The 23,955-nt window shown below is 37.8% G+C and overlaps 6 protein-coding genes across 7 annotated transcripts; 3 read left to right on the top strand and 3 right to left on the bottom strand.

The window, feature by feature from the left end:
• The first annotated feature begins 262 nt into the window (after nucleotides 1–262).
• On the top strand, nucleotides 263–1,919 carry LOC126591798 (pentatricopeptide repeat-containing protein At3g18970). Its single transcript, XM_050257487.1, has one exon. It carries the CDS (start codon nucleotides 318–320, stop codon nucleotides 1,734–1,736), a length of 1,419 nt encoding a protein of 472 aa, XP_050113444.1. The 5' UTR covers nucleotides 263–317; the 3' UTR covers nucleotides 1,737–1,919.
• Nucleotides 1,885–5,560, bottom strand: LOC126591800 (light-inducible protein CPRF2-like). Its single transcript, XM_050257488.1, has 6 exons — nucleotides 5,016–5,560; nucleotides 3,305–3,401; nucleotides 2,979–3,192; nucleotides 2,770–2,845; nucleotides 2,562–2,687; nucleotides 1,885–2,436 (listed from the first exon to the last, which is right to left on the bottom strand). Exons 1-6 carry the CDS (start codon nucleotides 5,421–5,423, stop codon nucleotides 2,044–2,046), a joined length of 1,314 nt encoding a protein of 437 aa, XP_050113445.1. The 5' UTR covers nucleotides 5,424–5,560; the 3' UTR covers nucleotides 1,885–2,043.
• A 1,967-nt stretch (nucleotides 5,561–7,527) lies between these two features.
• LOC126593037 (V-type proton ATPase subunit F-like) lies at nucleotides 7,528–10,813 on the bottom strand. Of its 2 annotated transcripts, none has more exons than XM_050258892.1 (5): nucleotides 10,531–10,813; nucleotides 8,976–9,054; nucleotides 8,802–8,883; nucleotides 8,161–8,243; nucleotides 7,528–7,963 (listed from the first exon to the last, which is right to left on the bottom strand). In XM_050258892.1, the coding sequence occupies exons 2-5, from the start codon at nucleotides 9,036–9,038 to the stop codon at nucleotides 7,799–7,801; spliced, it is 393 nt and encodes a 130-aa protein (XP_050114849.1). In that variant the 5' UTR covers nucleotides 9,039–9,054; nucleotides 10,531–10,813; the 3' UTR covers nucleotides 7,528–7,798. The 2 variants fall into 2 exon arrangements, with proteins under 2 accessions (XP_050114849.1, XP_050114848.1); XM_050258891.1 differs by lacking the exon at nucleotides 10,531–10,813 and adding an exon at nucleotides 9,738–9,870.
• Nucleotides 10,814–12,067: 1,254 nt separating this feature from the next.
• Nucleotides 12,068–15,363, top strand: LOC126593036 (GDP-mannose 3,5-epimerase 2). Its single transcript, XM_050258890.1, has 7 exons — nucleotides 12,068–12,234; nucleotides 12,908–13,318; nucleotides 13,464–13,557; nucleotides 13,640–13,769; nucleotides 13,860–13,992; nucleotides 14,497–14,704; nucleotides 14,846–15,363. Exons 2-7 carry the CDS (start codon nucleotides 12,909–12,911, stop codon nucleotides 14,999–15,001), a joined length of 1,131 nt encoding a protein of 376 aa, XP_050114847.1. The 5' UTR covers nucleotides 12,068–12,234; nucleotide 12,908; the 3' UTR covers nucleotides 15,002–15,363.
• A 1,631-nt stretch (nucleotides 15,364–16,994) lies between these two features.
• On the bottom strand, nucleotides 16,995–20,729 carry LOC126593693 (uncharacterized). The gene is made up of 4 exons (XM_050259800.1): nucleotides 20,293–20,729; nucleotides 19,033–19,227; nucleotides 17,821–18,002; nucleotides 16,995–17,516 (listed from the first exon to the last, which is right to left on the bottom strand). The coding sequence occupies exons 1-4, from the start codon at nucleotides 20,579–20,581 to the stop codon at nucleotides 17,217–17,219; spliced, it is 966 nt and encodes a 321-aa protein (XP_050115757.1). The 5' UTR covers nucleotides 20,582–20,729; the 3' UTR covers nucleotides 16,995–17,216.
• Nucleotides 20,730–22,348: 1,619 nt separating this feature from the next.
• On the top strand, nucleotides 22,349–23,371 carry LOC126592366 (protein HEAT INTOLERANT 4-like). The gene has a single exon (XM_050258054.1). The coding sequence runs from the start codon at nucleotides 22,349–22,351 to the stop codon at nucleotides 23,369–23,371; it is 1,023 nt and encodes a 340-aa protein (XP_050114011.1).
• Nucleotides 23,372–23,955: the final 584 nt, after the last annotated feature.

The raw sequence follows: 23,955 nt of genomic DNA, 5'->3' as shown, positions 1-23,955 counted from the left end.
GTCATTTATTAAAAAATATTAAGTGTGTAGCCTCTAAAAAATGACTTATGAAATCCGACGTCTTCGTTAGCCATTCTATAGATATTGATCAAATGGTCGCATTTTCGTTTGTTTGAGGTCTTTTTGCAATTTTTATAAATAAAGTTCGAACTTGAGTGAAAAAATAAATACGTTACTCTGACCAACTGATCTAACTCACGTCTACACAGCTACTCCGATTATTTTCTATTGCAGACATCCATATTATTCGTCACTTATTAGCTTTTATTAGCAAGAGCACTAACTTCACCATTTGAAGTTCACTTTCAAGGACTCACATGCACCATCTCCCAAGAGCCAGAGCTCTCTCTCTCCTAAACCTAAACCTAAACCTAAAATCCACGCACCAACTCAAAAAAATCCATGCCCAATTAATCACCAATGGCCTCAAATCTCCCTCCCTCCATGCCAAACTCATCCAGCAATACTCTGCCTTATCATCCCCAAAAAGCACCAACCTTTATGCCCGTTTGGTATTCCAACACTTTCAAGAACCAAACTTGTTCCTCCTAAACACTTTGATCAGATGCTCCCAACCCAGAGATTCACTTCTTGTTTTTGCCAATTGGGTTTCTAAATCAACCTTAGTTTTTGATGATTCTACTTACATTTTTGTTCTTGGAGCTTGTGCTAGATTGCCTTCAGTTCCAACGTTGTTACTAGGCAGACAGATACATGGTCGGATTGTGAAACATGATGTCGTATCAAATATTTCGGTGCCAACAACGTTAATACATTATTATGGTAGTAATGAAGATGTTGTTTCGGCACGGAATGTGTTTGATGAAATGCCTGTGAGAAGTTGTGTTACGTGGAACGCAATGATCACGGGGTATTGTTCGCAAAGAGTGAGTGCCCGCGATGCGTTGGTGTTGTTTCGGGACATGTTGGATGATGTTTGTGGGGTGAAACCTACGGATACTACAATGGTTTGTGTTCTTTCTGCGGCGTCTCAGCTAGGTGTGTTGGAAACGGGGGCTTGTGTACATGGTTATGTGGAGAAGACAATGTGTGTTCCTGACAATGATGTGTTTATGGGGACTGGCCTTGTTGATATGTACTCGAAATGCGGATGTGTTGATAGCGCTTTCTCCGTTTTCAAGCGAATGAAAGAGAAGAATGTATTGACTTGGACAGCAATGGCGACCGGGCTAGCCATTCACGGCAAGGGAAATGAAGCATTGGAGCTTTTGGATGTAATGCAGGGTTCTGGAATAAAACCCAATGCAGTGATTTTCACCGGCTTGCTTTCGGCTTGTTGCCATTCAGGTCTCGTTGAAGAAGGCCTCCATTTGTTCCATTTGATGAAGAGCAAGTTTGATGTCGTGCCTCGGATGCAACATTATGGCTGCATTGTCGACATGCTTAGCCGCGGAGGGCACTTGAAAGAAGCCTATGAGTTTATAGTAGGGATGCCAGTTGAACCTGATGCCGTCTTGTGGAGGAGTTTGCTAAGTGCTTGCAATCTCCATGGGGATGTTGCAATGGGAGAGAAGGTGGGGAAGAAGCTGCTCTGTGTACAGTTCACACAGAGTTACGTGGATTCAACTCCAAAGAGTGAGGACTATGTAGCATTGTCGAACGTTTATGCTTTTGCTGAAAGGTGGGAGGATGTGGAGATGGTAAGACAGGAAATGAAGGTTAAGGGAATCGAAAACAAAGCCGGTTGGAGTTCGGTTCAAACTTCAAGCCATTAGCAATATGTTCCGAATGACTTGAAGATCAGTGTCGAATGATTTGTTCTTTATTTTCCTATAGAATTTGTTCGAGTTGTAAAATTTGATGCTGTGTCAAAGAAGGCCACGAAAATGTGCGTATAATCTGTTCCGTGCATGACAAGAAAAATTGAAAGTGCTAAAAGTATCGAACTGTTTAATTCAGTGTAGTACAGATGAAGAATAGCATTGTTTACATGACTAATCCAAAAGTAACGAGGCAATACAATGGTTGTTCAAAGCATCCTTTAGTCGATCTTTCCTCGTGCGTAGATCACTCTGTTTGTAACTACTGCTCCCAATTGGAGGGGTTTCCGCCCCTTATCCGCTTTTGCAGATGCTCTAAGCTAGCAACTCGCTGAAGGGAAGGTGTTCGTCCCATCTTGTTCCCCGACACATCTGCTGATGATGTTGCTGCAGAATTCTTCTGCACATTTTCAACGGAAAGAACGTCTGCAGAATCATTCTTGACTCTCGGGTCATGAGTTGGTATAGGGTTATTAGAAGCAGGTTGAAAGAAGTGATGATTTGGGTCATCTTGCTCCGGAACAGCAGCGTCTATTGATGCCTCTGAAGGGCTTCCATCAAATGGTGGCATGCCGATTGATGACACCTCTGACATAGCGTGGAACATGGGGTTCGACCCAGTAAATCTTTTCACCATCTCCTCAGCCATCGTTACCTGGAATTTAGTCACAAATGAAGTAACAAAGTTTATATGATTATTTTCGGTTCATGTTCTAAGAGCCTTCGAGGAACCAGTTACCAAGGCATTTAACTTTCGAGCAGTTCTGAAGACAGGGTTACCTTTGCTCTCAATGTTTCGATATCAGCTTTTAAAACTCTGTTGTCAACTGCCACTTCGTTGTACTTCTTGTCCGAATCAGTCAGACGCTTCAACAGAGAGGAGTTCTCGACTCTTAATTGAGATACCTACAAAGAAAATTGCGTTAGGAAATCTATCGAAGACCAAAAGACAGAGATAAAACAGGAAGCCGAGAAAAAAAGAACAAACCTGTCCCTCAAGATCAGTCACATGTGCCTGCTTTCTTCTTCTCGAGCGTCTAGCTGACTCTCTATTAGACAGCATTCTGGAAAAGGCGGGATGAATTAGCGAAAGGCAATGAAACCAAACGCATTTGAAGCCAAACATTTGAATCAATAACTAAGAGATGGAGATCAGGCTGTGCTTATTACAACCAGAAAATCAGATGCCGCTGTTACCTCCTCACGCGTTTGACATCAGCAGGGTCCATATTCTTATTCATTGCAGTTTCACCTTCAGCTTCCTCATCGTCTGTCATTTCTCTCGATGATCCGCTAGTTGCCTGCCTTACTGGGATAGCGGATCTATATTTCGTTGCAGGTAACGAAGGAATGGCACCAAGTGATGCATGAGCATTCTTATCATTTGACCTGGATATATCATACCCAGCTCCTACATAGGTAAAAATAGTAAAAAAACATATATATGACATACTAACAACATTGTCTAGCACAAAAGCAGAAGTACATGCGAATTATGAACATGTTTTTGTTTAAATGGAAACCTTTCGAAGGGGCTTCAGATCCGAGTTGTGAAGTACTTGAAGCGTGTGATCCGCTGTCAGCTAAAACCGCAGATTCTTGTGCTTTCACCAACGATCCCTATTGACACGACCACAACATATCAGCGAGCACTTGTCTATACATAACATAACTTCGTAAGAAAAATTCTCGAGAAATTCATGAAGATCGAATTAGATCTCAACAGGAGAATCGGCGTTTTACTAGAAAAGAAAAAAAAAGCTATGGCTTTCAACTCTGTTTCTATCAAAAAATCGGCGTTCGAAAAGATTACTTGATCTTTAGAACCCTACCACTGAAAGTTCCTTTGGGAAAACACATTCATCTGTTCTGTTTCACTCGGACTTCAAAACCATGCTTCAATTGTTCATGTTTTAGTTTTAGCACTACGCGGTAGCTAAGCGGTTTTTCTTGAGTACCTACAGGGTATAAACACTCAGCGTCAACACATATTTTGACTGTTGGATTTCAGCCACGGTTGGTGGCCCGCAGCCTTGCTTTTGCTTTCAAAAAATTCATCCTTTTGTGGCAATAAGTTTTCTTTCTTTCCTTTCCATTTTAGCTCCGTCAAATAATATTCAAACGTATGAAACAAACCAAGTTAACCAACCAACCAGTTATAAACACTTCGAGTAGATGTACTTTTTTGGAAAGCACCTGTCAGGTAGGATCATCTCCGGATCATTTTCACCTAATCCTCTTCATCAAATAATTTGGACCTTTGAAATTTGATCAAACGACTAAAGTTATTACAACTTTTAAGGTGGGCCCGTGTTTTTAGCAGTTTGATCAAATTTCAAAGATCTAAATTGTTGATTGTTTGATAAGGAGAATTAGGTGTGGAAGGGATCTAGAAAGAATCCATTTTCCTTCTTAAAAAAACACTCAAATTTTTAATAATTATTTTGACATGTTTATAATAAAACTACTTCTAACAAAAACGCCTATGAACGTAACTGTAATGTTTCCTAAAAAACAACCCCAAAGGATAGACTCTGTTTGGATACCGAGAAAAAAGCTATAAGCAAAAAGAATGAAACTTTAAATATTGAATTGTCCATTCACAAAAGTAGAAAGCAGCTTACTTTAGTTAAACTTTCCACTCACAAAAATAAATAAATGATAGGTTTCAAGTTTTTTTTTTTTTTAAGAAAATTAATAAAAATGATTTGAAAACTTTGAGTTTTAATCACAGGAATAAAAATGTGTTTTAAGGAAATAAGAGCTCGTTTGAATATACTTTAAAAATGATTGAAAAAGTTTTGCTGAAAATATTTTTGGAACCAATTCTTAGTAAAAATACAAATAAATCCTAAAAAATCACTTAAAAGTACTTCCTGAAATAAGCGACATAACTGATACTTCTTACAGGAAACACTTAAAGTGCTTTTCAAACCCATAAACACTTTCTCTAAAAGCGCTTTCAGCCATTTTAAAAGGACATGCAAACGAATCCTAATACTAGAAGTGATTTTTTAAAATAAAAATATCATTTTCGTTAAAAGTGAACAGTATCGAAAATGTTTCGTTAAAACTCCTATTTTTGTTTCCTTCAACTTTCTCAGCAACCAAACAGAAGTTAAGCTCATTCCCAACCCATTGGTCTGACTTTGACCATATTTTCTCGGAAAAGCAGAGCAAACGAGAAAATGAAACCATGAGAATAAAATGCCCAGAAAGAGAGAAAGGACGAACCTCCCGCGACATAGCCACGGCGGCGCAGGCGAGGTCGAGCTTGGTCTTCAGGAACGCCCGGTACTCATCGGAATCGACGGTGACATTAGGCGGCCGCATATTGTTGTAGTGAGTGTGAGTGGCGTTATGGTGGTGGGCATTGATCATCTTAATCTCTTCAACGTCGTTTTGGTCGTGATGGTGAGCTGTAGAAGAAGAAGAAGAAGGATGCGGAGGTGGCGGCGGCGTCGGCGATGGCGAGGGGGAGTAGGGAGAAGCTTCTTGGAGAAAACGCTGGAAGGCCCACTCCGATGCACTCCGGTTCAACTTAGACAAGTTGTCGTCGTCTGCTCCGCCATTGTCCGGCGGCGCTGTGGAAGACCACAGCAGGTCGGACATTTCCTCCTCCACTGAAAACACCCTATCCATCTCTCTCTCTCTCTCTCTCTCTCTCTCTCTCTCGCTCTCTGTTTCTCTCTCCTATTGTCTTGCTTTCTAGTTTTGGTCAAGGATTTTATCCGATTTGGATCCTTAAAGTTGGATAACAAGTCATTATATTTTGGTTGAATATTATTTATTATTTGGTATTTAGCCTAAATTAATATTAAACGTGGATGATTAATATTCTGTGGGGTCCTTGAAATAAGAAAACTTCAGAAAAATATTGGATAGGGAAGTTTTCCTTTTGGTTGATCGAATGTGTTTGAATTACATTGATCTCAGTTCACACATGCATTAGGTAAGCTGATCAGAAGAATATTAAACAACTTCTTATTACGTTCCGAATTCAAACCAAAACAAATAATGCACGAAATAAGAAGACACCAATAAACTATTATCTTAACTCTTAGTAAATACGTTTTTTTTTTTTTACATAACAGTACTTAATTAACTCGAAATTCATTTCTCATGCATGTTGATACAAAGAGACAGACTTCTTCCTTCACATCCAAAACAAAAACAAAAAGCATACCAAACAAGAGGCAATGGGTGTTTTCCAAAAAAAAAGAAAAAAAAATAAAACAACAAGAGGCAATGAGTGAATTGAAAAGACTGCAGATGGAGCCTTTCCAAGTGGATGGGCATTGAAGCGACGCTGGCGCCGTCCATTTGTGGATAAACTCTAAACTACCCCCACACATTTTGTTGGGCCCATTTGTTTGTGGGGCCCATTATGTTCTCTCTTTTAAGGCATCCAAAGGACAAAAAAAAAGTCCCATTTGTCTCTTTCTCTTTGTGCCGCCACCACCACCAAATATAGGTCCCAAATGAATTTAAAATAAATAATAATTAATAAAAATACTTGTCCTTTTTTCATTTGATGGACAGAAAAATGTTATCTATACTATTAGTAAGAGAACTTTCCTTGTCAAATTTTTGTCCTTTTTTTTTAAATTTTGTCTTTATTTTTTATACACAATACTTACATAAGAAGAGCATAATAGTAATTTTGTATCTTTTGCCTTTTTTTTTCTATTTTACCCTCACTTTTGATACACAATACTTATATAAAGAGGGTAAAATAGTAATTTTGTATCTTTTGAGAAAATGACAATCATATCCCTATTTTTTCTATTTTACTCACTTTTGATACACAATATTTACATAAGAAGGACAAAATAGTAATTATGTAATATTAAGATAAAATATGCACTTATTAAGAGAAATTGTCTCACCATCAATTTTTCACTCTTTTTAAAATTTTAAAAACTAATCACACTCCTTAATAAAAAAACAAAAAATAAAATGAAATTGTTCACACACACACAGTGCTTATTGGCTAGTATTAATTGAATAGAGGTCTTCTTCCGATCTTACTGTTCGAAATTCCAAGATCAGACAATTTGAATTTCTCAAATTGAATTTGAAAGTCTTCATTAATTGCTTTCGTTGGTCCACCTCACACAAATTAAGAACTCTAATCTCTCTTCCACACAAATGAAGAGTCCAAATTTCTGGTTATTAAAATTCCGCACAGTAAGACATGGGAGAGAATATAAATTCAGATTAATCGAGACCTCTTTTGTATATTAATATTTTATGAGGCCAATATTTTATCTCTCATCTCATTAGTGAAAGAAAATAATGTGAAAATTGGTGGTGGCTCTTTGAATATTTCTTTGATGATCTGGGTTAGAATTAAAACATTTTCATTTACTTTCAAGCTAATCCATTCACGATCGCTGTGAGTTAAACAAAGGTTCTCCCATCCGAGAGCAGCTTGCATAAAATAGATTCACCATCATGTGACGTTCAACTCTAATAATGTGCTCCAATATTGTAATATCAATTATTAAGCCAGAACGCCAAGTAACAGCTAAACCCGTGACGTGTAAACCATATTTTTTTTCAATCCTTTCCATGTCAGCCTAATCTTAGTATCTTACCTTGAGCTGGAATACACACGCTACACTAGTGCGCCCCAAACCAATCTCATAATATCGTGTGTTTCAACTTTTCTACGTAATAAGTGTAAATAGTTGCATCCTTGACGTATTGAGGTTTGAAGCGTTTTTCTCTGTACATGTGAAAATTCCCAAAAAAAGACAACATATATAAATAATAGACTTGTCCTTTTACATGGTGATTATTACAAGGAGAATAAAATGACAGAGAGTTTGAAATGGTATTTTATAGATAAGGTTTTAGGAACAAAAGGAACCTAAGTACAAAGACATACCAACCAACCATCAGTGAGGAGTACAGAACTTGGTGTGAACAGAAGGGCAAAAACATACGTAGTATCGAAAGCAATACTTATTTTTGGCAACCTCTCGGGTAAAACATATCGAAAGACTAGATGATCAACGCCTGCCTGATGCCACAGATTCGGTGTTGAAGAGGTACTTCACTCGAGAAAGAACTGAGTCGTGTGCAGGGTCATAAGGATGATCCTTGGACGGGATTTCCAAAATAGCGGGAACCGGCTTATTGTAGCTATCTACTAGAAACCTTATCATGTTTGCAACCTGGTAAGAGAAGAACAGGGTCATTTCCCAACCAACATCTGATTTGGAAGAAATGCATACGTTTGCGTTACATACAAAGATTGCTATAGATTCTAAAAGGTTTGGCAAGCGCTTGGGCACTACGGATATTGCCTTGAGAACCAGAAAAGGCGCATTCATAACAGTTGACGAACTTTTAAGTACGAGAAAGAACTTACATATTGGCTGATCAAGACAATTGCAATGTCCTCCCTTGTCATAAACTCTTTGAATGCATCTTCGATTTGTTTCACTGTTGTTTCTGAGAAGAAAACCGGAAGCACATACTGTTAGAAACTCAACACCGTTCAATAAACCTTGCTTTAAATATTAATTAGTTATTACAGAAAAAAAAAAAAAAAAGCCAGAAAAGGAAAGAAAAGTAGGCTTTTTATTTAAGGGACCAGGCTGTGGACCAATTTCAAGTTCTGTGATTCTCGTTCAAGAAGAAAGACACAAGGAACACCAAACCGCTGTCACTGCAGCCAAAACGTAACTGACCAAAATGTAATATTACACCATGCTTCATTAATGAATGATGACGGGCTATATTGTTTGTTTTTTCTTGATAAACAAGAAGGGACTTTAGATAGATTACATTTCCTAGAAGTTTGTGATTTCCTTCCCCTTGCCTTACTCCCCCTTTCAATTTACCCACAGGATTAGACGGCAAAAATATCCGACTAATAGACTAGTAACCATATACTAGAATTGGCATTTTGGTCCATCTGCTAACCTATCCGCATACAAATATTTAGAAATAGATGACCAGTATAAATGAAGTTTCAAAACCCGTGCATAAATAAAGCTCATAACTTACTTGAATCAACAATAAGATAATTTGTCTTTCTTCGCAAGTCAACGTTACCCACTCCAGCTAGCAAAAATCCGGTTACAGTGTCCTATACACGATAACAATCATCTCATCAGAAAGACAAATCGAGAATACAAGAACAGATTTCAACCAAAAGATTACCGAAAAGACCATCCATACCTCATCAGCAATCATGGCTATGAGCGCCGAACTCTTATTGGGGATGTTAGCTCTACCGGCCATTTTAAGTTACTATCGACTACAGCAAGAAAGAAGAAAAAAATATCAACCACATCGAAAGTCTAATTTAGTACAGAACTAGTGCCCATCGATATACTTCTCATTCCTAGCGGAACAATTCCTATGCCTACACGATATCTTATGGAAAGATCATCAAGCTCATAAGCAAATGTCAACGAGATATTTGAATGTAATGAAGATAATTCACACAAGTAATGATGAATGTAATGAAGATAATTGAATCAATGATGCCAATGTCAATGAGAACATAATTCACACAAGTAATATCAGTGATCAAAAATCGGAAAATGAAGACGATGCAGTTAGTTGGCAACAGTTCCAATTCAGTATTCAAAATTAGCTGGAAAATGATTAGCCTAATTCCCACCCTGCAAACAAAATCTGGATCCAAAAAAGTTCCCAGTTGAAATCAAACACTCAAATTCTACATTCAATCAGAAAAATCAAACACCCAAATGCTCAAATCATAAATTGACAGTCTGAAATCCAAACAAAACAAATAAACAAATCAGAAATCAACCAAACAAAACATTTAACAGTAAAAAAAATTAAAATAAAATTAAGATCAAATCCACACACAGAGCATTCCAACTCATCAGATAACAGCAGAAAAAATGAAACTTTGACGGATCTAGGGTTGCAAAACGACGGCGTATCGAATCAATTTGGGAATCAGCATACCTCTAGGGTTTGAATCTGAGCTTCCGATTCAGCTTCGCTGTTACCAAATATCCTTTTTCCGGCGGTTTATTTCGTGCGATTTCTAGTTGCGATCGAATATCTAATTTTATTTTTATTTATTTTTTATTATATGTTTATGAGTTACGCGCTAAATAATGTAAGCCCAACGGGTTCATAGTTTCTTATGGGCCGTGTGCTAATGCAAGCCCAATCGGCCCACTCTTCAACTCGAGGTCAAAAAACAAAACCCAGAAAAAGCCCAGAAATCAAACTGAAACTTCGGTATTTTTGTCGGTAATTCGGGACGTTAGGGGACCCTAATTCAAAATCCCTAATTCAGCAACACCATTTAAAATTCCTAATTTCAAAAGCCCTAATTCAGGAGAGAAGATTCTCGTCGGATCCCAATCGTAAGAATCTCACAAATTTTCCAATCACATTCGCTCATCGTAACGGTCAGTTTTTATTAGATTTTATTTATATTCAATTTTAAATTAAAAAAATTTACAATAATTTTTAAGATGTGATATCCACATATTTCATTTTACTTCTCACACTTCTTATTAATTTTTGATCTTTAGATCGGATGAATTGAAGAAAATCAACAGAAATAAATTATCAAAGGTGGGTAAGAAGTAAAATGAGATGTGTAGATAGCATCCTAATTTTTTACCGCACGATCGCCGGATCCTCTGGCTAATTCAGAAGCCCCATATTCAAAATCACTAATCAAATTCGAAATCAAACAATCTCCATGAACTTTGGTTGAGTTTATATCGCAGGAATTTCTTACCTTGTGCGGCGAGGGGGAGTAACGGCTGAGATCGAGAGCTCGATTCCGGCGACGGATTTGGGTGACGTTACTGATGTGGGAGGACTGAGGAAGGAGGAGAGGTCGATTCGGTTCGGGCGGAGGAGACGGGTCGAGCGAGAGAGACGGTGAGAGTGCGGTGAGGTCGGGAGAGAGGTTACTCAGGTTAGGCAACAATGAACGGTTGATATTTTTTTCTCAACCAATCCGACGATCCACAGAATTACGTACGCTAGCAATGAAAGCTGCTAAGATAAGAGGACCTTCCTGGTAATTTCATTTGGGCCCCAACAAAAACAGGCCTTTTGCACTTTCAGTCCATCTTTCTGGGAACTTTCTCATTTGGACACGTGGTGGGGCCCATCAAGTCATGGGGCCCTCTCACTTGGTTCCGTACGTTCCGAAGCCACCTCAGAATTTCACAACCATTGATTTTTTATACGAATTAGGATTCTCTTTCCTTCTTTCATATTTTTTTATTTTATTTTTCATTTGTTATAAAAAATTAATATAAAATGTTGACGTGATTTAACCGTGACCGTTCAAATAAGAAGGAAAAGAATCTTACTCCTTTTTGTACACCCAAACTTTGTTTTTGAACCCTCATAAATTTTATTTAAAAAAAAAACACTCTTGTACTTGTATGCAAAATTACCACAAAAAAACGTAGTGATTTTTGATGAAAAATAATTTTTTTTGGACGCAGATTTAACGAAAATAATTATTTTCTTTGTTCATTGGTTTTGAAACAAATAACGTGGTAACCAAGCTGCTGATGAGCTTTGCTCTCATCGTGCTCTTCCTCAGCATCATCTACCACATGTTCTTCATCATGTTCTTGATTATCTTCATTGCGTGGCTCTTCCTATACTTCACATAACCAGCGCTCGAGGTGTTTGGGGTTTGCCATCTCGAATTGGGTCGTGATGGTTTTAATTTTAGACTCATAAAAAGTTCTTAATAAAAATATAATCTGGTTCGCTAAAAAAGAGAATCGAACTCGATTGTAAAAATACTAAAATAATCTCATTTATAGCTAAATGATCTAACACACATATGCAAGATGTGGTAAATTTGATAATCTAATTTATGGGACTCTTAATTATGTTTCGATATAATACTGAAATTTTTAGTTTTTAGATTAATAATAAAGAATTATTTCCCAAAATTTAACAGACAAAATTTTAATACATAAATTTGACCTCAATCGCAAAATGATATGTGAAGTAACACTCATAACCAACTGGCCAAATCCGTATCTCCATGGCGATACAAGTTTGGTAGTTTTATACGGCCTCTCTATATCTCTCTCTTAATAATTTATGGAAAATCCATAATATTAAAGGAAAATTAATGAAAATGACTTGAAAACTTTGAGTTTTAACGATAAGAACAATATAAAGGGTAAAGTGAATAGTATTATGATTGACTTTTTAATATAAAAATGTAATTTTTCGTTAAAGTGAACAATACTGAAAACGTTTCGTTAAAGTTCCCTAATATTAATAAACGAGGGTCGTTGTATGGTTGGCTGTGTCCAAATATCCTATATATAGCAGCAGAGCGTTACAACCTGAGAGCTCATACCCCCATATCATATATCCCCTCGAACCCAACTTTTGTCTATTATTTTCTTCTTCCCAACTCCTCAAAAGCTTCAAAGCTCCAAACTTTTGCTCTTTTCAGGTAAAATTCCCAACTGGGTTTTCTGGGTTTCTCTCACTTTCTCTCTATTTCACATGCTGGTTCCAATTGTTGTAACATTTGATGGGTTTTCTGGGTTGTAACATTTGATGGGTTTGTTCATAACAACATTATTCTCTGTTCTTGAATTCTTGGAATTCTGATGGTTTGTATAGCAGGAGTAATCTAGTTGTCTGCTAAAATTTCATTCCTTTTGTATACACTGAGAGATAGGTACTTGATTTTAGCAAAATCTTGAAGATATAATTGTTTTTCCATGCGATTTGAGGATGTTTTCATTTGGGTTGGTTCTGAAATGGTCAATTATACTTTCTTTACATTAATTTGTAGATATTTTGATCATAATTTGCTTGTGTAGGTACTGGTTATACTCTTTTCCCATTTTTCCAAACTTTCTTGGGTGGTTTATTATTTTTTATTTTTTTTCATTGTTCAATTTCTCTGCAATATCTACTCAGTGGATGTGAAATTTTAGTTAGTGGGTAAAATTTTCATGTTGGTTAGGTTGGGGTTCGTTTTCGTTTATATTGTTAATGATTTGTTAGAAGTAATGACTTTTTGAGCTTGTATGGCAAAGCAAGTTAACTAATCTGTAGGTGCTCATAAATTGTAATGCGAAAGTGGTAATCTTTTTCCTGTGTATCTAATCTTTCAGAATGGGAAGTACAGGCGAAATTAAGTATGGTGCGTATACCTATGAGAACCTTGAGAGGGAGCCTTATTGGCCTTCTGAAAAGCTCCGAATTTCCATTACCGGGGCAGGTGGTTTTATCGCCTCCCACATTGCCCGGAGATTGAAGAATGAGGGTCATTACATTATTGCTTCCGATTGGAAGAAGAATGAGCACATGACTGAAGACATGTTCTGCCATGAATTCCATCTTGCCGACCTCAGGGTCATGGATAATTGCTTGAAGGTTACCAAGAATGTTGACCATGTGTTCAACCTCGCAGCTGATATGGGCGGAATGGGCTTCATTCAGTCCAACCATTCTGTCATATTTTATAACAATACCATGATTAGTTTCAACATGGTCGAAGCTGCTAGGATCAATGACGTGAAGAGGTTTGATCTCCCAAACTTGCAGTTATAACTTTGATGTGGTGTATGAATGCTTTATGTTTGAGTTGGAAAGTTGGGACCTTAACTCCAAAAGGCTTTGAAGTACTCGAATACTCAAATTCTCTATCTGTTATCTGGGTTTCTGCAGGTTTTTCTATGCTTCTAGTGCTTGTATTTACCCTGAGTTTAAGCAGCTGGAAACCAATGTCAGCTTGAAGGAGTCTGATGCCTGGCCTGCAGAGGTATGTTACTTTACGGTTATGGTTTTGGTCTCTAGTTTTGAACGAATTAAATGAATTCAGTCTTTTGTACCTTTATTTGTAGCCTCAAGATGCTTATGGCCTGGAGAAGCTTGCAACTGAGGAATTGTGCAAGCACTACACCAAAGACTTTGGAATCGAGTGCCGTATTGGAAGGTTCCACAACATTTATGGCCCTTTTGGAACCTGGAAAGGTGACTTGAATTGCAATGATAGCTGATAAGTATGCATGGTCTATTGCTTTTTATCCTAATCTGTGTTGCTCACTTGTATCTGTTGTGTAGGTGGAAGGGAGAAGGCTCCTGCTGCATTTTGCAGAAAGACTCTCACTGCCACTGATAAGTTTGAGATGTGGGGAGATGGACTTCAGACCCGATCCTTCACTTTTATTGATGAATGTGTAGAAGGTGTACTTCGGTAAGAACCTTATTACTATCACTTTTTCGTTTCAAAACTTTTCTAGCTGAACGACACTTCTTTTTTAGGGTTTAAGCTTCAAAATACTTGACGTTCTTAGATGTTGTCATCGATTGTTTTTTTTTCTTCCTGTTTTCACAAGGCTTTGTGGAGTCTAGTTTAGTTGATTATGATAAAGTCAGCATAGAACTTAAACCTTTATGGATTTGGTTTGAATCTTTTGCATTATACGTTGAAGGTGTTAAGAGGGCGTTTTCTGCAAGTAATTGTATGACAGTGCTAGATACGAAGACAAATGAATTTATTACATTGTTGAAATATCTTTTTGTTATGTGTTCGATTTATATCTGCGGAACCTTACAACATTGTATGGTAGATTAACGTGGCCCTTGTACAAAAACTTCCATTATTTGTTTTTCTTGGGCCAAATTTTTATTAGGTATATGTTGTTTCACATGAAACCCCTTTAAAATTTGTAATTTATGTCCTCTCTTCATGATTAAGGTTGACGAAGTCAGACTTCCGTGAGCCAGTGAATATTGGAAGTGATGAGATGGTTAGCATGAATGAAATGGCTGAGATCGTTCTTAGCTTTGAGGACAAGAAGCTGCCTATCCAGCACATTCCTGGGCCAGAGGGTGTCCGTGGTCGTAACTCAGACAACACACTGATCAAAGAGAAACTTGGTTGGGCTCCTACCATGAGGTTGAAGGTAAATAGCTTGAGAGTACCCATTCTGCAGTTTCTTAAAACCACCGAGTTTCTTTAAAGTCGGGGGTCATTGTTGTTGATTTTGTATTTGTTCCCTGTTTACGTCACAGTTTGAACTCACATTTTCATTTTGTTCATTTAGGATGGTCTGAGAATTACATACTTCTGGATCAAGGAACAGATTGAGAAAGAGAAGGCACAAGGCGCTGACCTCTCGGTGTATGGCTCATCTAAGGTTGTGGGAACCCAAGCCCCAGTTCAACTTGGTTCGCTGCGTGCTGCTGATGGCAAAGAATGAAGGGTCCGACAAAACTGCACCAGAAAATATGGTATTCAGTAGTTCTGGTTATGATAGCGCGGCACATTCTATGTGCGTGGACAATAAGGAGGGAAGCTTTTGTTCCGCTCCCGTTGTATATCTAGCTTGTTGGTTAAATCTGCCACCTTAGGATTGCCTTTGTATTTTGTTTCCCTACCCTTAGCATTATTCAGTTTATGAGTTCAGTTGATCGTTTATAAGATTTTTTTTCGGGTTCAAATTTCAATATCGACCTGTCCCGAATGTTGAGACCGGCTGTATTCAACCGGCGGGCAATCGGAGATGTGCTCGTCTGAGTTATGCTGTTTTATGCTTGCAAAAATTGATCTTTGGTACCTTTACCTCTGCTTTTTTCTGCCTGTAATTCGCAATCCCTTTCCTTGCAATGGTTGATAAAATGGTTGTTAGTTGTGTACTTGCAACTACCAAAGCTTCATCTTTTTGGTGGCTCCCACCATTGCCTATCGCTAATGCTCGGGCTATTCTTGCATACGATCGGAGATATATCCATTGAAGAGAGATATAAGAAGAGAAAGATTGTTGAAAGAGAGAGCCAAGTATCTCTCGCTCGTTCATTGTATACTTGTTAGTCTTAATCGAGCTTAAAATGTGCAACATCATTAGAGCGAGAAACATTATAGTGAAATTTTACAGCAGAAGTACAACGAGAACCACGAAAGCATTAGGGAAATGCTTTTCACTCTTCCTTTGTCCTCCTCCTGTGCATCCCTAGCTTATTTTTTTCGTTGTTCTACCGCTGATTTATTCAATCATATGATCAGAAATAATTCGAAAAACCACCAAAAATTTGTGGATCAAACCCAAGCAAATAGAAAAGATATATACCAAGATTCTTTGAAGCATAAAGAATATATTAATTCAATCGTTTCTACTTGTCAACTTGATTGTGAAAGATGATGATGATATTTAAATTATAATTATGAGATGATAGCGTTGATGGAGGGGCTTTTAATGACGGACGGTGGAATCCGTGGCTAAAAACTTTGGATGGTAACGTGGCAGAATTGTTAGTGTTAAAGACTCACCTACAAAACAAGGGGATACCATCTCCATTACGTGGATGCTCGGCTTCTCCAAATACCAACTGCATGCTTTTCCCTCCCTGCCATCTCTCTGTTTACGTAAAATAATTTACATGAAACGACTTTATTATTATTATTATTGTACCATCTTGATTCAATAACGCATTAATATTTGAATAATAACTTAGACATGACGATAAATTATTGAATATAAGGCTCATTTTGGAACTGCTTTTAAAATGACTGAAACCGTTTTTTATGAAAATGTTTTGGAACCATTTTTTTTGTAAAAATACAAGTGAATCTTAGAAAATAAGTATAAGTGCTTCATACAAGAAACACATAATTAGTGCTTCTTGCAAAAACACTTTAAGTGCTTTTGGAACTCAGAAGTATTTTTTCTAAAAGTGTTTTTAATCATTTTAAAAACATTTTCAAACGCGTTGTTAACCATGTTTGATAGAAAATGTTAAAAGTGGTTTCTATAAAAGCATCTAATGTGTGATTCTTTTAGGAAGAACTTCAAGTTTTTTTTTTTCAAGAAACACTTGCTTTTTTATTAAAAACTTCTACGTACTTCTCATAAAAGTGTTTTTACTAAAAGTACTTTTATAGAAAAGAACATTTTAAAGAAGTAATTTCAAACGAGGTCGTATACGTGTAGAGTATTCTTTAGTGTATGTGTTTATGGGACAATGACTTGTAGGCTTGTAGCTAACAATTGGCTCGACCAAATCCCCCAAAGATTTTGGGACATACATCCAATCACATATTGGCAAGTTTTCACATGCGGCTCCGCTCTTTCCATAACGCCTTTTCGATCGCAGTGGTGTCGGTCGGTCACGTGAAATTTTGCGCATCACTTGTGGTATTTCATAAGCACTTTACCAAAAGCACTTTTGATAATCCAAAACATAATGCAGTTGAACTAGAAAGCAATCTGTATCAGATCCTTGTATTCAAGTAATGTGAAATTCAGCTTAAACCAACCGTGCTATCAAAATTCAACGATGCAAAGTAATGTGCACAAACATATTACAAATCGTAATTTCGTTCGTATTCTCTGGCTGTATGGATTCAAAGAACGCGAAAAATAATCCGAAATGTTTATCTGCACAAACTAGAAGCTCTGCTGGGTTGAGACTCCATGATCAAGCATTGTAAAAAACAGGACTCACTTCCAGTTGATCTGCGAATTCCTTGAGTATCTCCTTCACAAGATTTCCACATTTGTCTTCCGGAGCACTCTTGTCTACGTCTAGATCAGCAAACACTGCATCATACAAAAGATCAACTGCCTCGGCCTCGTATGGTGGCAGACCCAACTCTTGCCCATTTTTCACAAGAAAACTCCTAATTTTTTCTGCATTCCCCAATCCGTCCTTTCCGTGGTGATCTTCTTGCAATATCTTCTCAACGACATCGTTCAATTGCTTCTCATCAGCCAAAAGCTGCATAGTTTTCGGAAGTTTATTAGAGACTTCATTGAAATAATTGACACAACATAAATCTAGGCTTGTGCCAACAAAGAATAAAACCCTTGGAACTTTCGAAACCCAAAAAAGCCCCGAGACAAGACAGACATAATGGTTTCCATCAAGGAGAGTTATAACATCCCCTTGACTCGACATGGATTAGCATAATCCGAACTGTTTGAAATTCTCGGTCAACCTGGCTACCGATGTTAAGCAAGTTTATTTAAGTTCTCCAGGTAACGAGGGGGTACCATATAAAATAATGGGGAAAAGGAGCTACCTTTCTTAGCTTAGAACCGTTGACAATCTTGATGCTCTGGATAAAAACAACATGTTTTTTAGCCAGGGCCTCGGCTAGTTCCTGCAGTACAGGCTGGAGTAGCTGAGCAAATTGTGCTTGGCCCAGTTCTTCATCCCCATCAGCTTCATGTTTCGTCAGGATATCACTTAGGGGAGGAAATTCTGTTAAATTGCACCTTGTAAATTATCGACTCTATAAAAACTGACACTCCGATTTGAGAGCGATGCAATATACGAAAGAACGGAAGATGAGAATCCATGTGATTAGTCCCATATGCATAGATCAAAGCATGTGAGCAAAACATCATGCATATGAATGTATAATATGCCACAAATATAAGTTCACACGAATGGATGTTAGTTGTTAAAATCACTCAAAATACGAACAAACAAAAAAATGAGCCAACGCTAAATTTGATGAAATTGAGGTTCCACCATAAAACCAATTGGCAATATGGGGAGTAGCCCAAGATCATATAAGCACAAGCAAACCTTGTCCCTCACCGATGTGGGACAACTCTCAACAAAATTATTGTAAATAAGCCTTGTAGCAATTCTTGATTTGCAATTTTGCAAAACGGAAAATATGAATACACTCAGTGCTCAAAGTACATTAGGCCAAATTTAAACAAGTTGAGGAAAACAAAAGGAGAAATCTAGGCACCAAACCAAAAGGATTCCCCCCCCCCCCCACACACAATGTGATGAATTAGTATGATAAAGGTCTGCGGCATTAAAAGTCCGATAACAAGCTATACTAGCACTTGCTGGGATACAGCACAGACTAAGAATACAACCGTAAAGTAAGAGAAGGTGACCAATAACAAACATATACCAAACAAAGAGAAGGGGATGCTAGAAGGTGAGTTATAAACAGATAAAGTCAATAAGTCAATTCACAAATCTGCCTATCAATTTTAATGTGGTCCAAAATTGATCCTTTTGCACTGCATAGTCCATATAGATATCCCGCAACAACAAGCCACTCACGGACCAAAAGTAGCGCAGTCTTTTTCTTCTTTTTCTCCAAAAAAAAGTGCTCGACTCATACGAGAACTTTTTGGAACCAAATTCAAGAAAACTTTAATTTAATGTCTGTGCAGAATTCATAATTCAGTTACACATAACGCAGCTATATGCATATTTGAATAATCATAGAATTAACAGCCAAAGCAACGAATTTGAGATAAACCTGAAACGGGAGGAACGCCCATCTCAACTCCCATGTGAACAAGCGCATTCCGGATCTCATTCTTGTTGATCTTTCCTTTATCTTCTACATCCAGATCAGTGAACAGATTCTCCGCTAACATTGCAAAATCATCCTCGTCCTCTAAAAACAGTCGAATAGTGTACCCGTCCAAGACAGATATGACAAGTGGATCATCTGAAAGTGAAGACAAAATTTCAGCACAAGCAATAAGCAAGCATTATGTTCAATTCACCATAATATACTAAATACCAGCATAATCAACCCATCATTAAATCATAAAGCTCTCCGATGTCCTACATTCTACAATCAAAATTCTCCGCAACCAACTTCTGTTCTTGCCAAGCAATTTTGCATCCGCCAAATGACGCAATAAAACAACACGTTAAATTAAACAACCAAGTTACTTCTTTCAATCTGTCATTTAAGTACTTCAAATTCAAACCTCTTATTCCATTTCAGGCCCGAAAACAACTGATTCTCATCTTGTCAGCACGAAAGAACAAGCAAGTCATATGTATCGGAGAGACCCCCAAGACAATAAGGCTCCCAACTTTGCGAGGGTCAGGGAACGTCTATCGTATTCTTACCCTTGCTTTGCAAATAGGCTGTTTCCACAACTCGAACATGTGACCAATCGGTCACAAATAAGCAACATTTCCGTTGTGCCAAGGCTCGCCCTCATGTATCGGAGAGACCAACAACAACAACAACAACAAAGCCTTTTCCCACTAAGTGGGGTCGGCTATATGAATCCTAGAACGCCATTGCGCTCGGTTTTGTGTCATGTCCTCCGTTAGATCCAAGTACTCTAAGTCTTTTCTTAGAGTCTCTTCCAAAGTTTTCCTAGGTCTTCCTCTTCCAAAGTTTTCTTGTATCCTCAACAGCACTAAGGAAATGGAAAACAAAACAGACAAGAAAAATGTATTTTCTTTGTGTTTTTCATGTCGATATTTCCCACATTTCTAGCTACCAAACAGGTTCAAAGTCATTGACCAAAAAAAAAAAAAAAAAACAGGTTCATAGTCAAACGACAACAATTCATATTAAAATTATTCCTTAATTTCTTCAAACTCGTTTAAGTACCACATCAATTACCGATCCTCACTTTCTTAGATCCTAAATCACACAAGACATCCTTAAAACTTCATCGGAACCCCGTTTTCGGATTATACCACAATCCATCGCACAATGTATATAATTAACATTAACAATTGTATTTATGCAAGTTAAATTTTGCACCTTTCAATTCATCGGCGATCGCCGTGATGTACTCGCCGATCACCTTCAGAGCCTGGGCGCGATCGAGCTCCGCGCTTCGGAAAACGTCGTCGTCTTGGAGGCCGATGCGTCTCAAAGCAGAGGACTTGAGGCTCTGAGGCAGCGAGAGGCCGAAGAGGGAGGAAGAGGCTTTGGAGACGGCGAGGTCGAGGACCTGAGCTCCCGTTAAGCTGGCGTCAGCATCCGGCAGAGTAAGGTCGACGGCTCTCAGGTGGCTCCCGTCGAGGACCGTTAAAGCCCCGTCCGACATTTTCAGTTTAGAGAGAGAGAGAGAGAGAGAGAGACAGAGAGGAGAGAGAGAGAGAGAGGTGACTTTGAAATTTGGTATTTGGACTAGGAATTGAACTGGTCTAGACTCCAGGGCTTTGTTGGTTTTGTGCCTCTTTTTGTCTGAAAAATCAAATTTTAGATGGCACCTCAATTTCCAAGCAATTACAATGGGAAATGTTGCACAATAATACCGTCTATTGTTTAGGTCATTCATCAAATATTAACTTTGTTAAGAATTAACTAATTCGAAATACTTTATCAAGGTGAACGATAAAATTTTGACAATGTTAAGTTAATGGTATTTCTGATTTTATTGTTTTCTTCCGTTCAAAGTTGATTTATAAAAGGCAGGCTAGAAAGTAGATTATTCTAATGAGGAGTAGTGTTAAGGAGACTAAATTTTTTAAACTAAATGACATGAAAGTTGATGATTGAACTATTACTTAAGTGTTAATGAACATGCTCGTTCCTGTTGGTGACACATTATTTAATTGTGTGGATAACATCACTCTTCTAATAATTTTGAAATATTGTAGGATGGAAAGGAGAGTCGCAAAAGTAAATCAAGAAAGTCCTAGTGAGAATGACAGTTACAAAACGTCTATAACAATCAAAATTCAAGAACTTTTTTTTGTTGTCGTTATAATCAGATTAATGTGATGATGAATTCCAATATACAGTTACTACAAATAAATTGGGAATAAAAGTTTGCCATCCCTTAATTCTCATATGGCAATGTCCGTTATCGATTAGATTTTATAGGTTGGTAATGTGTATTATCTGTTAGTCACACACATTTTCTGTACCTCTCTCAATATATCATAGTATATCAAATAGGAGTGTGATATCCACACATCCATTTTTACTTCTCTCACACCTTTTTAATTTTCGGTCGTCGGATCGGATGAATTAAAGAAGATCAACAGACATAAATTAACAAGGGTGTGTGAAAAGTAAAAATGGGTGTGTGGATAGCACACCCCTATCAAATATAGCTCTTTTAGTGAAGAGTTGGTTATTCGTCTGCAAGAGAGATCACCTAAATGAAGTATCACACTATTTTGACTTGTTTACTGTGTGACTTAGTCTACATTGTATAGAAAAATAAAAACAAAACAAAAGGTTGGTAAATTTGACCTTAATATATGTCACGTGAATCGCTATTTGAGTAGGAAAAAACGTATAGCTGTAGTTAAGAACATTTTCATTGTCAGGTTAGCACTTAATCCCAATTATTTCAAATTTTAGGCCACTTGAATGCCTTAAAGTTAGACTAGTTTTAGTGTTTTTGTGGAGAGATTTTTCAATGTGATCGGAACAAAGGTAGTACATCACATGTCATTATAGAAATAGTGGGATATGTGTGTTAAAAAGTTAATAACTTAAAAAATACAAATTTTCACCACTTATATAAAAACACGTGATATACCACTCATGTTCCGGTCACAATGAAAAATTTCTTGTTTTTGTGTATTCACTTCAATTAAGACTAGCGCAAAGGCCCAAAACCAAACTGTCCGACTTGAATTGGGAAAGCTTGGGAATCAAGAAAGATTGATTAAGGCAAGTCACGAAGTAGCTAGGAATATTCCTATTCCTACTTGACTCAGGATTTAGGAACAGCTATAAATAAAAAATATGAGTCTCAACAGTAATATTCGTCTGAAGAACAATTTTTTTCCTTGAATTTCAAGCGATTCGTTGAGTGAAAAAGAAGAGTGTGAAAGAAAAAGAAATAACATACACAATGCGGAAAGAAGCAGGAGGATCTAGGAAGCGGAAAGCGGCGAGAGAGATTAATATGGATATGGAAGAAGCTGATCGCTGCAGCAGCTGCTCCAGCAACAGCTACATGCCAGACACCAGGCAGCAGCAGCCGTTGCTAAAGAGGATGAAGAGGACGCCGTCCCGAAACATGGAGGATCTGTGGAAGGCGGCCTTTCCTGTTGGAACAGCATGGGATGATCAATTGGAGTCGGTTTACAACCACGAACACTCCCAATCCAGGCCCTGGGATTTCTCAAATCTCGAACAAGCATTCGAAGACGGGGGAAAGTTCTGTCCTGAAATTATTGGAGAAAAGAACAAAGTGTATCTGTTTGGTACAACAGAAGAAGCTCGTGATAGTGATGATAGAGTTGTTTTGATCCCTCTAGTGTTGGCTATTGTATCGCCTTCCCCGCCTTCCCATGATCTCGGTTTCTTCAAGTCCAAGGCACCCGGGGATGGTGGCGACGAAGATTTTATTAGGATTCCGATGAAAAAGATGAAGATGGACTGGCTTCCGTACATTCCTCTGGACAAGAGAAACACACAAGTTCACGAGATCGCAATGAAGAAATCTCCTCCTAATATATTTGTCTTGGGCTGTACACAAAGACGGGCTGCTTTGAAACGCATCAATGAAGACCGTTTCATGAAATTCCAGTACTCAGTGCCTTGTTTAGATTACGATCACAAGGCTGTCAAGGAAGAGGAGGAAAATCGTTCTGGTTACGAAACGAAGTTGAATTGGCTTAAGGAGTTCTTACTTGAACAGGTGATACAAGAGGATGAATTTTTAGCTGCGGAGAAAAAGGAACCCTTGGTAAGGTATGTGAGGGAGCAACTATTGGAAGCGAGGAGGGAGGCGAAAAATCGGCAGAGAATTGCTAGGGACAAAAAGATTTACAAGTTCTACCCCCTGCAAACACCGGATTTTCCTCGTCTCACTGTCCAAAGGTCTCCATACATCAGCTTCTACCGCCTCGACGCTCATGAGGTTCTCTGAAATTACTATGGCTAACTGCTGTATCTGCTGAAATCTTGATTATTTGCCTGTACCAGGCTTTAGTTTAATTTTGTCAAAGAGTAGTTTTTTTTTTGTATTCAATTTTCTCCGTCATGGTTTGAATAATATATGTTTATGCATTGCTATTTTTGATCAATTATGTATATACGGAAAGGCTAGAAGCACCTTTGCTGCAACATGTAACAAGGTTTGGAAATGGAAAACAAACAGAAGTTTTCAAGAGTCAAGACGACATTTTCTAATTTAATGAATGAATGAGACACTTTTTGGAGAACATTGAGTTTCTTTTATACACAACTTCAAATGCGTTAAACTATCTTAACCACTTGAGCTACAAACCCTGCACTTAAAAAACATTACTACATACAGGTTGTAGGGCACAAATCACCAATTTTAAGGAACGAGGCAGAGATGACTAAGTGACATATGAAATATGACGACAACAACAACATGTTGTAGAAGGAGATAACAGGTGCAGCCAACGACCCACTAAGACAACATATCTACAACTACATGCATCCCTGTTGCCACATTTTCCGTCTTGACCACAAATCGTGACCCGC

This window comes from Malus sylvestris, chromosome 12, assembly GCF_916048215.2.
Source record: "Malus sylvestris chromosome 12, drMalSylv7.2, whole genome shotgun sequence".
Classification (NCBI taxonomy): Eukaryota; Viridiplantae; Streptophyta; class Magnoliopsida; order Rosales; family Rosaceae; genus Malus; species Malus sylvestris.
The sequence above is the reverse complement of the archived record's forward strand: the minus strand, read 5'-3'. Positions and strand labels throughout refer to the sequence as shown.